The sequence below is a fragment of the Aphelocoma coerulescens genome, chromosome 8, assembly GCF_041296385.1.
Source record: "Aphelocoma coerulescens isolate FSJ_1873_10779 chromosome 8, UR_Acoe_1.0, whole genome shotgun sequence".
Taxonomy (NCBI): domain Eukaryota; kingdom Metazoa; phylum Chordata; class Aves; order Passeriformes; family Corvidae; genus Aphelocoma; species Aphelocoma coerulescens.
In genome coordinates, this window is record NC_091022.1 from 22,567,603 (window position 1) to 22,582,415 (window position 14,813).

At 50.0% G+C, this 14,813-nt stretch overlaps 1 protein-coding gene across 7 annotated transcripts in view; it reads left to right on the forward strand.

The window, feature by feature from the left end:
• The window catches only part of PTPRF (protein tyrosine phosphatase receptor type F), a 380,389-nt gene that overhangs the window by 339,219 nt on the left and 26,357 nt on the right, over positions 1-14,813 (forward strand). For all 7 annotated transcript variants that reach the window (XM_069023152.1, XM_069023156.1, XM_069023157.1 and 4 more), the window contains 4 exons: positions 2,256-2,468; positions 5,492-5,646; positions 8,840-8,955; positions 14,673-14,770. In XM_069023152.1, coding sequence (XP_068879253.1) covers positions 2,256-2,468; positions 5,492-5,646; positions 8,840-8,955; positions 14,673-14,770 — 582 coding nt within the window. The remainder of the gene's footprint in view (positions 1-2,255; positions 2,469-5,491; positions 5,647-8,839; positions 8,956-14,672; positions 14,771-14,813) is intronic.

Sequence of the window (14,813 nt, forward strand, 5' to 3'; positions counted from 1 at the left end):
AGTTGCAGTCTTCAAGCACTCAGAAATGACAAACTGTTAGAAGCTGTAACTCAGCCCTTGGCTTTATTTACATGATGGCACAGTCTTTTCCGTGAGGTCCCAGCTCCACAATGTCTCTTGGTGCTTCTGTTCTGCAAATGAAGCGCAGTTGTGTGATGGAGAACCATCACCCACAGGTCTCCTGCATCTTTTCATTGCAGAAATTTTCAGCATCACAGATGTCACAAGAAAAAGAAGACCAGGATGAGGAAGGTTGCTTTGGTTTTCAGCTTTAGGTGGTTGAAAGCTATCGAAGGAATTAGTTTCTGTCTCTGTCTCATCTAGCCTCAGGCAAATGATTTAAGCCAAAATTTTCATCAGCAGCCAGCGTCTTGTATATTGTGATTTTTTAAAGTACTCCAATTGAGATCCTGGAGCTCTCATTTGCAAAGCCTAAGCATCCCCAGCTGCAGAGAAAGTCAATAGGAATAGATACAGTCAGTGCTATAAAGAAAATACTAAGTTTTCTTGAAAAACAAAACAAGCTGATGTCTTTTCACTTTGACATTCAAATTTAGTGGACATATTTTACATTAATGTTGCAGTGTTCCTGTTCTCCATCTGTACAATTGGGATAATCGCTTTTATCTTGACTCATATGGGTGTTCAGAAGATAAGATCATTAATGTTTGTGAAGCACTTGTAATAGTATAGTGATCAGCACCATAGAAAAGCCCATGAGGAAATTATTAATTTTGTCTTCAGAGCTGGATTTGAATAGTAAGCAATAAACAAGGCCTCAGGCTGCATAATGCAAAGAAGAAAACAAAATATGGAATATCTGCTCTTTGATTAAGCACTGTCTGTCCTGTGTATTGAACAAAGCAGGGGGCTTACAGAAAAGGTAGTCTGTGACTATGCAGTCAAGGGTGCAGCACAATGCACGTACATAAGACAGCTGAATTAATTTTGCACAGGCAATATTAATTTTCTAATTTTTCAGGATCTGAACTTTGCAGGCCTAGCAGGTTTTTTTTGCAGTCTTTTGCTGTATTACATGTGTAAGTGGCAGAAGCCTCCAGCAACCTTAACCACAACTGGAGCCCTGTGGTTTTGTGTCCATGCACATAGAGCTGCGTTTTCTGCCTCAAAGAGCTCAGCTGTAATCTCAGCCATATGCAAGAGATGGGTGTAGGAAGCAAATTCCACACTCCAAGAACTATCTTTCTGTTTTTTCCCCTTGGGATTACAATGACATTTGTGAAACTCAGATTTTTCCAGCCTCCTTTTTTTCCTTTTTTTCTGGTGATGCTATAAGGACAAGCTGTAGCTTTTCTAAATTACTTCGATGTGAGTATTGATAAGAGGATATGGATGGATTGTCAAGGGGAAAGAGTGAGGGGTTTCTTACCCAGCTTTTCATCCTTAGGGAGGACCCAGCTCAGCAGTGTGACTTTGTGTGTACATCACTGTCCCTAGCCCTCTGATGTTCCCCGTCTGCCTTGACAATATTGCAATGATAGATTTCCATATGAAATGTATTTCATGCCTCCTTCTTCATTTTGAGTTAGAATTTATCTTCCAAACTTATTATTCATGTTTATTAATTGGAAAAAAATATCTTTAAACATTTGAGAGTCACTTTTAGCAGTGCAATTGGATTTTTGTGCATTGATATCCTTTTTCATTAATTTGTGACTATGAAATTTGCCGTTTTTACTCTGAACATCCCATGAAATGTGTTAGCATTCTGTGTGGTTTACACAAAGCTCTGCCTGCAACACAGCAGCAGGTGAGCTACGGAGGCACTGACAGAAGGGAAAGACACAGCAAATGTCACTTTTTCCCTAAACATCAGCATCAGCTGTAATTCACATCCAGTGTCTGCAGAGAGTGCTGTCCAGACCAGTATTTAGGCCACAGAACATGGCTTGGTTCCCTCACAGCCCATTGGGATACATAACTCAGGGGGACAGTCACAGCCAGGCTGTCTCAGCCCTAACATGCACCATGTTAGCTTCCCAGGACTCCGGATGTTTCCAAAGTTGAAATCCTAGTGGAGGTTCTTGCAGGGAGGGTCAGTAGACAGATGCCCCAGCAATGCCTTAAATGGGTGATACTTGCCTCTGGTTTCTTAGTACTACCACATACAAATCAAACCCAGTTATCTTCTCCCCCCCTTCCCTTCACCCCTGCTGAGTGCTACAGCCAGTAAGGTGACAGTGTAAGGCAGTGTCCTGCTGTCAGCAATAGTGATGCACCTTGTTTGTCCCCAGCTGCTGGAGGCCATAAGCCAAGGGAGCCAGAGCAGGCGGCAGCGACGCCAGGCAGACAGACTCAAGCCCTACATTGCTGCTCAAGTGGATGTGCTGCCTGAGACCTTCACCCTGGGGGACGAGAAGAACTACAAAGGTTTCTACAACAAGCCTCTGTCTCAAGACCTGAGCTATCGCTGCTTCGTGCTGGCCTCACTGGAGGATGGGGACACGGTAAGGACTTTCTGGGGGGGGCACAGCCTGTCCTGGCAGAGCTGAGGTGGGCTCAGTGCAGGCAGGGTGAGCAATTGCTGCAAGCTGGGATGACAGTTTTTGGTGAAGGGAGGAGAGAGGCTGGCCTGAACAAGCTGAGGCAGCTGTGGGAATTGATTTGATAAATGGTGTTTTTGGAGGGAAATGGCACCGTGTGTTCCACATAACAGATGAGAGTGGAGGACAGTGTCAACACACACGTTCTGCACAAGCTCAGTTGTGGCTGGCTGGGCTGTTCTCAGAGCAGAACTTGGCACATGGTTGGGATGGGTTCTCATTCTGCTTTGGTTCAAGTGTCTGTAGAAAACAGTCTATGAAATCCTACTGTGCACGGCGGCTGCTGAGACTCTGAAGTGAACAGGATGTTTCCCCTGCAATCCTGCTCTCACAGGCCCTTCTCTGCCCAGAATCTCACTTCAGATGACATCTGGAGAAGCAAACCTGCCTCTCATCGCAGTGGATTATCAGCAGGGCAAAGGTGCACACTTGCCTGCTGTGTAGGGATTTTTGCTCCTGCACATATCCCTGCTAGAAGCTGGCAGCACACAGGTCCTGGGCACAGGAAAGGCTGATGAAATAAGCAGGGAGCAGCACAGCAAGACCTGGGCATCAATGTCCAGCTGTAAACCCAGAGGAGGAGTGGTGGTGGCAGCAGCAGTAGCAGCAGCCAGTGTGTAAATAATGGAAATAATGGAGATGCACTGAATCCTTTGGTTGGCTTCCAAGCTGTGGCTTCCTTCCTCAGCCTCATTTGCTTGTAGTGGCTCATTAGGGCTGGTCGAATTCTTCATTACTCCTCCAGCTCACGTGTTCTTATGGCACTGCGCACCAGTGAGGGAAGGAGAGTCACAGATTAAGATCAAGGTAATGCAGAGGCCTTGAGATGCACTATCCTGACAATCCCTTTTAAGAGAGGTGACCGTAACTAGTTGATCCCAACTATAATCATCATCTCCTCACTAGCGTAGACCTGCCACAGCCCTCTAGTAAGCCACCAGCCAGCAGCAGTGCTCCTACAAACCTCCTATATACCCTGCTCCTACAGACCACCTTCCTGCATCCCCTGCTGCATCACATCTACTTTCATTTGGAGCATGAGGCATTTTGTCCAAGGCTGTGTACTGTCTCCCCCACCCAGCTCCTCTGAAATTGCTTTCTGTGTCTCTAGTGTCAGCAAGAGAGCAGAGCATTGCTCTTCTTCAAAGGCAGAGGGAATGTGGTTGAAACACTGTCTCTGGGAGCAGGGGCACCTGCACCTCACAGTCTGCCTTTGGAAATGCCACTGAGATAACAGTCCTTCTGATCTCTTCTACATCTGACTTCCCTTGCAAGGCGACTCCTCCAAAGTGCGTCTGAAAAAATAAGAATCTTTGCCCCTTGCTTAAAGCTTTGGAGATGGTCACACATTTCCGTGCTGCACACATCAGCATGTGCTCCTTCCCTCCCCCACCACCAATGCACCTTGACCTTCCTGGGGAGTCGCAGGCAAAGCCTTTTATGCTTTTCTCAGAGTAGCCACTTGCCCATAGAAAGGGGAGTCTCAAACTTTCTTGTCTGTGCCATGCTCGAGCTGTAGCTGACTCCCTGCCCTGTTGTTTGAACTGGAGACGGGGTATAGGAACAGGCTGATGGGTTGCAGTGGTCCTGTGCAGACTTCTAGGAACAGAATTAAACCAGGAGCTGGTAGCTATTTCAGTTATTGAAAAACGGTCTTGTAGGCCTGAAAGGTTTCACAAAGTAGCAATCACCCCCCATGCTTCTATCCCAGACAGTGACACCTCTGCTGATAAATCGGAGGAGAGCAACTAGGATGCTGAACTAGTGCGTGCTGCAAGAAGGATGTCCCAGATAAGAGCATTTTCTGTACTCCACATGTTTGAAACCAGCCTGGCTGGGATCAAGGGCACTTGTGAGAGTAGATCAAGATACACATTTGTGTGACACCAGCAGGCTTGATTTTTCCCTTTCTTCTCCTCACATATGTGAAGACATGAAGTGCATGTTTAAACTCCAACCTTAAAGCAAGAGATTTAAAGATCCACAGGCACCTCTTCTGTGACCGAAACTTCTGTGGCAGGAGCAGAGCTTTCTGACTTCTTAATGCACGGCAGCAGGTGCTGCTCAAAAGCCACAGGCACGGAACTGATACAGCTCTGGCCCTCTCTAACAGTGGGAAAGGATTTGTTTTGCAGCATTTAACCCTTCTGACCCAGCAACACTGAGCTGTGAAGGTGCAACATAGCTCCGTAAGCCTTAGCAACAGCAGCAGAGCACAAGGTGCAGTGTCATTCTTCTGCAGGAAGGGTTTGGGTCTCTGCTGATTCCGTCTAGCTGGTGGGGCTAGAAAGCTGTCCCTTCAGGTTATAAATCACTGGGCTGGCAGATTGCAGAAAGAAAAGGAACCTGTAAGAATGAGCCTCTTTCTAAGGTCTGTTTATCAGAGACATCAGGTAGAAAATGTTCCTGTCATTTCATTCCTTTAAGAAAACCTGCCTCACCCAGCAGGGGTTTTCCTAATATAACTCTATCCTGAAGACATGTGTTGATATCAGCGCAGCAGGTATTGTAAACCACTTAGGAATCATCAGCCAGCCCCATTGTGCAATTGGTTGGGATTCAAAAGGTGGTGATTTGGCTCCAAGAGAATCCAGGGCTGGCAAGTGGCTCTTAGCTGGGCTGCTCCAGTTTGGCACCTCCAGGTCAGGTTTGTCAGCCATGAAGTCGCTGGCACTGGAAGTGTTTCACACCAGCAAAGTTGCTGGCACCCAGAATGTTTCACACCAGGCAGAAGCTGTTGCCACAGCATGACCTCCGCCGATGCCAAGGGAGGGAGTTATCTCATGGTGTGTTGCTGGGGTTTGAGAAGCATGACCACTCTCTGCTAGCCAGAAGCAAGGGAAAACCTCAGCATTTCAGGGATGTAGCTGTTGCTTTAGCATAATGGATGCTTGCTTTTCTCTCCCTCTCCTGCCTGTGCTGTTCAGAAGAGATATGCAGCCAGCCCCTACTCGGATGAGATCGTGATGGAAGTGGCTTCAGCAAAGCAGCAGGATGAACCAGAGATGCTGTGGGTGATGGGACCTGTCCTGGCTGTGATATTAATCATCATCATTGTCATTGCCATACTTCTCTTCAAAAGGTGAGATCTAGGCTGGGATGTGGCAGTTATGGCATGAGCACTAGAGGCACTGACGCCTTCAAGACCTTCCTTGTAACCTTCAGATATGGGGTGCTCTGACAGACAGTCCTTAGTGGTCATGGGGAGGAGGAAGGTCTCTACCTGCCACAGCAGAAGGCTGCTGTGTAAGAGAGAAGAAGGGCTGGGTATGCAGAAGGTAGTTAATACCAGCCCCAGGACACAGCTGCTGTGGATTCTGGAAGCAGGTGAGCAGTGGGGCAGAGGAGAGCAGCTTTGTCCCTAAAGCTAGTCTGACTGCTCTCTGGTCACACAACTTGGATTGGCAGCCTTGGGAACTTCTCTAGTACTGGTTCTCTATAGAAATTGCCTGCTTGGTCTGTGGCAGCTGCCCCTGCTTCTGCAAATTTTGACTGAGGAACATGACCTTGGTTGTGAGAACAGGGCATGGATGTGACAGGCTGAAATCAGAGTGGAGCTTTCTTCTTGGGGCCTCTCAGTCCTGACTACTGGATCAGAACCACCAACACACTGTGCTCCCTGTGGGAGCAGACACCTCCTTTTGCCTCACAGAGCAGACCTGCTCCAGTTGTAAGTGTAGCGTGAGATGATTGTTAGTCCTCCGGAAGAGCACAGGTTGCATTTGCATATGTTCATGTAGCCTGTTCAATTACAGTAGGTCATCCTCTGTCAGCTCAGCTCTGAGGTTCTGCTACTCCTGGGCTCTCTATTTACATATATTTCTCTAGCTGGGGAAGGGAGCTGCCTTTGTTGTGTGATTAAATGGAGTTCTGCTGTGCATGTGCAGTCAATGCCTTTTCTGTGTGAGTGATCATCTCCTTTCTTCTGTTCCTGCTTTTCCCTGGATCTAGTAAGCAAGAAAGGTATGAATCCATTTTATCTTTCTGTTTTGCTAAAATTTCAAGTCTTATTTCCCTTTTTAAAAATCAAGCCTGAAGCTACTAAGGGGCATCTTTGTTTTTGGGAGTGGGGAGCATGCCAGCCCTAGGAGTTTATAAAGACTTTGTTTCCTCAAAGGTATCAGCCTCCTAGCAGTTGTCAGCCTCTCACAGCTCTCAGGAGAAGTTCCAACATAAAGACTTCCCAGATTGCTTTTGCAATTAAATTAAAAATCAAAAAACCACAATAACAACGGCAGTTATAGGGGCTCCTTTGGTTTCTCAGACACTTCAGACTGAGAGCTGTTCCCTCAAGAATGCAGGTGGATTCTTGCCGTCTCTAATGAGGAAGCTTTGAGGCAACTGTAAGAAACATGTTTGCTGGGCTTTAATGAGAGAAAATGGCATCAGAGGGGATTTCTGTACCAGGGCCCCATACAAGGTATTCCCACCTTGCCTTAGCTTTGCTTTGTCCCAGAGTCATGGGGGTGGAGCACCAGGCAGCACTGGCCTGCGGTGCCCAGACATACATGTCCCTGCTGCATCCTAGCCTAAGGAGGAGCAGCATATCCTCTTCTGGCACCACCTGTGTGCTCAGAGTGATGCTGTGGTTTTGTCTGTCTGGCCTCTCTGTGGAGGCATTTTCTCCCAAAGGTATCTGTGTGTCATATTCACAATGGCATGTCTACAATGGGAATGAATTGAAGCTGAGCAGCAGTGGATAGCTTGGGATCTGGAGGATGGTTTAGCAGTTGCCCTGACTGGGCTAATGAGACAGACACAAAATTTAATTATGTGCTGTGCCCATTCCCCAGAAAAGCTGGCCACTTTGCTTGAGGGCTCAGGGACTGGTACACAGTAGCACATTGCGCATCCTGCTGTGCTCCTGATGGGAGCTTTATTTGTTTGCTGTGTGTTCTGCTTTTTTTTATCAATACTCCCAGTCCTTCAGCTCTTTTGTCTTGGCCCAGGCAGCTGGAAGGCTTCTGAGATGTTGAGATGCCTCAGAGTAGTGTAAGACTCTCAAACTGGTTCTCCCCGTTGAACAACTCCGGTGTTTGCGGCAGCCTCGGGCTGCAGATGGAGCTTGCTCACAGGCTGGGCCCCACAAGGAACACACGCAGGTTTCACTCATGATTTAGGCACTAAATTTTCTCTAAATGCTTCTCATTAGTGGCAGCCCAGCATGCTCAGTCTCTGATGGAAGTGAAAGTGCCCTGTGCCTGTGAGAGCATTTGCAATCACGCATGGCTCAGGGTCACCACCATCCAGGGATGCAGTGGCCTTAGTGCAGAACCTGGCAGCCCTTCAGTGTGCTTCCCAGTGCTTCACAAGGAGGTCCAAAGCAGAGACTGACTGTTGCCATTTGCAGGCTGGTAAATGTGCTAGCATTCATGTAGAGCAGCAGTGCTGCAGCTCCCTCTTTTCCAGGAAACATCAGGCCAGCAGAGGGGTTCAGCCAGATCCACTTGGGGGCTGTAGCCAAAAGACAAAGTCTCTGTGTGTTCCTGCATGCTCAGGACATTGGCCAAGTGCCAGGGTCAGCACAGGCTCAGAAGAGAGAACTGCTGTGCTGCTCCTGCCCAACACCCTTCTCCACACCTTGGGTGTATCCACCGTATTTGTAATCTAGAGCTAGAAGTGGGACCTAGAGATTCACTAGAAACTCTTCTTGCAGTATTAGATTTTCCTTAATATTCACTTGTCCACTTTTTGATTGGATCTGTCCCTGCTTTGCCTGTGAATTCCAGCAAGAGCCTGAGGTGGTGGCATCGCTTTAGGCATAAATATAGCATGAAGAGACAACATTGTATTTTATTGTTCCATTAATACACGCCTTGGGTGCCTTCAACCATTCAAGACATGTATTAATGGCCCAATAAAACACACCCTGAAGAGCCTTTACACTATTATATTACAGCATTCTATATTTAAATATTTCTAATACTTGAAAAAAAATTTTATTATATCCTTCCACTACAGGAAATAGTTCCTAGAGACAGTAAGAGGAAACAGCATCTTGCATCTATCTGCATTTTCTCTAATAAATACTATGCAGAATACCACATTTCAAAACTGCCTCACTAATCAAACATCTGACATCTCATATATATAATCTTTCCTGTTTCACAGATGGGAAATGGTGGCACGGAAGACGATGTGGCTTACCCAGAGCCCCGGGGAGCCTGGGGTGGACCTGGGTATCTGGGACACAGGGACCCAGACTCCTTCCCAGGGTGATTCATGCCAGTCTCTGCCAGAACTCACCTGCTTGTCTCTGCCCTCTCTGTCCCCAGGAAAAGGGCACATTCCCCCTCTTCCAAGGATGAGCACTCCATTGGCCTGAAGGACTCACTCTTGGCCCACTCGTCTGACCCAGTTGAGATGAGGCGGCTCAACTACCAGACTCCAGGTAAGGAGCAGCTCATCCTCTTGAATCCTGCCTCCTCGGGTTCCCCTTCTCCATGTATGTCCCCATGCCAGAGGTAGATTTGCAGCCTTCCCACCCTCCAGGAGATCCACACCTTCTCAGTCACAGTGACACAGAGTGGGCTTTAGACCAAGGATGTCCAGGTGTCTGCTCTCTGGGTTGCAAATCCTTCTCCCTGGCCCTGTCACTGCAGGCCCAAGAGGCTGGGGAACCTGGATGGGGCTGGCCTGTTGTGTGGTGTGTGTCAGACATGGTGTGAAGCTCATTGCAGTTGTCCTGAGCCGGGAGGAGCCTCCACACGGTTGGGAGTGTCCACACCTGGGATGCTCCTGGGTGCTGTACTGGCTTCACCCAGGCTGGGCTTCAGTGCTGAGCACAACTGGTGCAGTGTTGGCCACATGGGCTGCATTTGGGGCAGTCAGGAGGTATATAGAGCTCTTGCACTGCTGAGGATATCCCAGCAGCTTCATTCTTGGATCTTTGGTGTGCTGATTCTCCTGCTCTGCTCAGCTAAGGGTCAAGAGAAGAGCTACCTGCAGACTATAGTGCTCTCCAGCCAGTGTTGTGGCCCACTGAAGGACTCTGCTGGTCATGGTGGTGTCAGTGCAGAGGATGATAGTTCAGTAAAAGCCATTCTCTGCATGCTGCTTTCACTGGCCTGGGATGCCTCAGGCTGTAGCTTTGCCAGCTCATGGAGGCAACTGTACTTCACACTGCAGAAAGGTCTTGTGCTGCTGCTTTGTGTCTGCATGCCTCTGATGGCACCGAAAGCACAGTACCTGTCATTGTAGTGATCAGAGACAGGCTCGCCCTGACTCGTTCGAGCCTTTCAGAGAGTCCGAGTCCTAGACGAACTGAGGGAGCACTTGGGCTTTTGTGATGGAGGGAGCAGTTCAGCAGCAAATGAGGCACATACAGTTCTCTTCTAACTTGCAGCTCCTCCTGGTCTGTAACCTACTTTCCTTTTCCTCCTGCTGCTCATTCATCTAAGAGCTTTCATCTAACAGGAGAGTTTTGAAGGGGCCATTTCCTGATGTAAAACTGCTGTGTCTGGCGGGGGGGGGGGGCAAGAACAGCCTTTCCTGTTGCCATTCACAGCAGTCTGGCTCACACCTGGGGTGAGCTACGCTAGCACATCCTTTTCTGTGCCAGGGCAGCTGTCAGGGGTCCGTAGTTAGTGCGTCTTCCAGGCAGGACCAGTGGCAGATCTCACATGTGGGCAGCAGCAGCAGCAGGCTGGTACATTAATTGGCCACAGCACAGGATGGTGTCACAGCGTGAGAGGAAAATGCTGTGGGGAGCAAGGGAGGCACGTGTGCCAGAGGAAGAACATCTCGACAGGCAGGTCAACGGGAGCAGCACTAGGGAGGGGTCACACGCAGTCAGCAGCAGCATGCAGCTTCTTGAGGAGGAGCACAGTGTTAAACAGGGCTGCTCCAGGACAGCTGTGCATGGGGACAGGCCTCTGTGACACGTCTCCATGCGGGCACAAAAGCCATCTTTGCTGCATGCTTGTGGTTTGCATTGCGTGGAGAATTGTGACAAGTTGGGCTTGTGTCTGCTCCCATCTTCAGAGAAGTCAGGGTGTTTGGAACAAGGATGTCCCTTGCTAGACCTGTAGCAAGGTTCAAGAGCTGCCATCAGAGAGACAGTGGGCCAGGAAATTTTCTTTTCTTGTCTGTGAGTAAGGATAAGCCAAAGATGCTGCTCATTTGGTAAGTTTGCAGAGCTCTCTGGAGAGACAAAACCAAGCCAAAGTACCCAGTTCACTTGAGACAGCAACTGGACCCTGGGATACTGCTAGAGAATGCTCCCCTACCAAAAGACAGCACTGTGTCCTCCTCCCCTTCTCCCCACTGCATCCCATGTGAGTCTCTGAGGGGAGGAAGCGGGTGTTGTGCAGCTTGAAGTGACTGTTCCAGCTCCTGACGAGCTTGTCCTCATTAATGAGGCGCATTAAATCCACCAAGCGCAGTGGGCCCAAGCTGTTACCCCCATCACGTGACGGAGGTCGAGGCAGTGCTGTGAGGATGCATTGACAAGAGGTGCTGGCCACCAGCCCTGGTAGTTGGTCTCCCTGCTGCAGCTTGCTGAGCAGGGAAAACTTGTTTAATGCATAATTAATTGGTCTACTGTTATTAAATATTAAGCTTTCTCATTTTTGTGATTTTTACTTCAGACAAGGGTTATTCCCCCCTGGTGGCCTCCCTGTACTAACGTACTGCTGTGCCAAGTCACTGAGAGGATACAGGACCCGGCAGTGTCCCAGTACCACAAAGTGGGACTGAGTTGTGCTGCTGATGAGTTGTGAGCGAGCTGGAGGCTCAGGGACACTGAGCAGAGGTGGCTGGGGCTGTGTGCAGTTCCCCTGACCACCAAGCAGCACAGATGCCCCCTGTACCTGCCATCCACTGGCCCTTGCAGGCTTCCCTGGGGCATGGGGCTGTGGCCAGTGGTGTGTGCAGTGAGAAACGTAGCTCTTGGTCACATGAAGGCCTGTGAACTCCCTCACTTGCAAGTAGCTCCAGCTCCACGTGTTTGCCAGTGTCAGCCGATGGCACTGGCCAGAGCCAACAGCCTGCTGTGTGACAGCCAGTTGCAGAGCAGCCCCCAGGGCCAGGCAATTGGTCCTGTGCAGGAGGGAAGCTCCCAGTGCTGTGGCATATGATGCTTCCCTTTTCATCTTCATCTTGTTGTCTTTCCATCTCTGAACCACTGCGATGATGACTAAAGGCTAATGGGATTTCTGTTCTTGCCCCATTTCTTTTCTTTGCAGGTGCCAGTGTCCCCTGTTGCCCGAATATCTCAAGTTAGTTTTAACTCCTGTTTTTATCTTTTGACACCTTTTGCTTTTTCTTTCCCTTTCTCTCTCGTCTCTGTATTTTTTGTTTCAATGTCATGAAGATCACCTTCACTCACAGCAGACTGTAAAATGGCAGTGATTTCACTTTCTGACATGATGTGTGGGGCCAGGCTCAGTACTGCTCGCACGGCACTACAGCAGCTCACCACAGCACAGTGCAGAAGGGAAGGTCCTGAGTGATGGAGGCTTCTGCACCAGCCCCTCACCTGCCCTCAGGCCTTATACCCCCTCAGAGTGGTATGCCAAGCTCTGCCATGGTGCCAGGCCTGCAGGTGGCCCTGCGTGGGGACTGATAACCTTGGCCATTCTGGAGGGAGTGACCAGCTAAAAACCCCAAATGGACAAATTGAAGGGTGCTCTTCAGTGGTTGAACACACTCTCTTCCTACCTCGGGAAAACTGGTTTCCCTAGGCTGGGTCACCTCTGTCATAGACTTAGGCAGAACACATGATGGTCTGCAGTTGGTCTGCTTGGCAGTGTTGGTACCAGAATCCCAGGCACAAAGGAGGCACTTACTGCTCTAGCAGCTTGGATGGAGCAGTACCAACCTGAAGATAAAAGTGCCCCCTTATCACTTGTCTTCTGAGCTTCAAGCTCATCCTCAAACAACCATAAAAGCGTGACTGCCTTGCTCTGGGATGTACAAGGCATCTGCGTATGCACAGGAATGGGAGAAGTATGTAGGATAAATACTTCCCCTGGGAGCAGAGCCAAGGGCTTTGCAGTGTGTGTCCCTGCAGGCATTGTGAGACCTCTGAGCTCTTCTAGCCTGGTGGTGAGTTCACTGTCCTCTTGCCAGAGCAATTGGAAGAGCTTGTGGAAGTCCTGGCAGTGTATACAAATCTCTGTCTTGCCCTGCACTGTCAGTGGCTGTTTCTCTAGATTCACCATAATGGGATTCCAACGACCTCTTTTTCCCCACCTACTCTTGCAGCTCTTTTGTTGCTGCAGCACTTCTCTGGCAGGCAAAACACAAGTTTGGAGAGACCACCTTGTATTTCTCAGCAGAGATAAGGGTCTGCAGCTCTGCTGTGGTCCACAGCTCTGCTTTACTTAGTACATAACCATGTTGGAAGAAGCACATACTGTAGCTGTGTTCCAGTCTCTCTCTTCTTCCAGCCCCACACTTCTGCCTTGGCCCCACACTGTTCTCATCATTCAGTTGCTCACCAGTGACAGCTCTGCAAAGGTTGCTCCTGAGCTACAGCTTCAGAGTTCTGGCACAAGTGAGGAAATTGTGCCGAAATCAGCATTGTCTTTGTCCCTTTGAGGGCCTGCTCAGCCATCTCAGGGATCCTGATGGGTGAAGTGGCAAACAGAGGACCATTTGCAGGAGGACCTCAGCATAAGGCAGAATAGGGATATTTCCTTCTCCACCTGTCCATGTGTTCTCAGGCCATCCGTGGATAGTTCTGCACTGCCAAGCGAGGGCAGGACAAGTGTGTGTTGGATTGGGTCTTGCCTGTGTGCAGTGATGTCAGACATTTTGTGCAGAGGTCTGAGGTGTAACACTTCCATGTTATCACCTTGTGACTTGTCACCACTGTGTAAAATGTGTGTACCCAGCCTGGGGACTGCTCCATCACCTCAGTGGCCCATCACTGCCATCTGTGGCAGTGTTCAGCCTCCTGAGCTATTGAGAAGCTTCTGGCTGTGCTCCAGCCTGTCTCCCTGGGTGTGAGTCAACAGCTTCTGCCTATTAATAATCATCATTACCCATGTGGGGTTTCTGGGAAACCCACAGAGCTGCCGCTGGAGTCACGAGCCTTGGGATTTGGATGAGATGTTTCACAATCACATTCCTGCCAGTTCAACATCTCAGCATCAGAGAAGGCGGCCGTGATAGTCAAGCTCTGAATCCCAGGGCCCCAGGAGGGGGTTCTCCCAATCCCATATGCACACCCCCACAGTACCTGTCCCCTGTGGGATCCCCTCCATTGGGCCTTTCTCCTGAGCAGGGCTTCAGCTGTGCCCGGGATGAGCCATAATGTTGCAACCCTGCTTTAGCCAGGGTAAGACTTCTGCCACGGCTTGAGCTGCATCCCAGCTCGCAGCAGCCTCCCAGAAGCTGCTGGAGGGCACATCGCTACACATGGTGCCTTGCACAAGCCAGCCCAGAGGAGCTGAATTTTGGGCCCTGGAGCAGGCTCTGCCTCTGGAGCATCACTGAAGAGTTATGCAGCTGTGGGCAGAGCTGCTCCTCAGCTGTCACAACGTTGTGCACTGTCCTACCAGGGGAACAGCCGTTCTTCCATGGGTCCCTCTCTTTCTCTAATGCCCTGGGGACTGGGACAACATCTGCCTACGCAAAAAGCTGTGCACATGCACTGCAGAGGTTTCACTGCAGGTCTGCAGAGTTTCTTTGGGGCTGATGCCATTTTTAGGGGTAAGCAAGAGGATCAGCCTCAGCCCTTGGCAGTGCGAGCACCAGAGGATCAGTGTGTTCAACTTCAGCCCATGCGGGAGCCCAGGAAGCACAGTGACAGCGTATCCTTGGCCTGTTCCTGCCAGGGGCTGGCCGAGCCCCTGCCCGCTGCGTGGCCTGCTCTGTGTGCCCGGTGGCTGTACTGTCCGAGCATGCTCACCCGGTCATGCACATTCTGCACATCACCTTTGTGTTCTGTTCACCGCCCCGCGTGCCCCGGGAGTGTGTGCCGCATGCCGTGTGAGCTCGTCGGCTTCCCATCCATCCCGCCCGGCGCGTCACATCCTCACACGTGTCCGCCTCGCACCCACCTCTTGGGTTTGCTGTGCACATGCTCTTGCTGAGCCTTCCTTGGCCATGCAGAGCCGTAACCATTCTCCTCTCCCTCCTCCCTCCTTGTCTCGCTTGCAGGCATGCGTGACCACCCCCCCATCCCTGTGACCGACCTCTCCGACAACATCGACCGGCTCAAGGCCAACGATGGGCTGAAGTTCTCCCAGGAGTACGAGGTGAGCCTGAGAGCCGGGACGGGCAGCAGGGCAGGGTGATGCT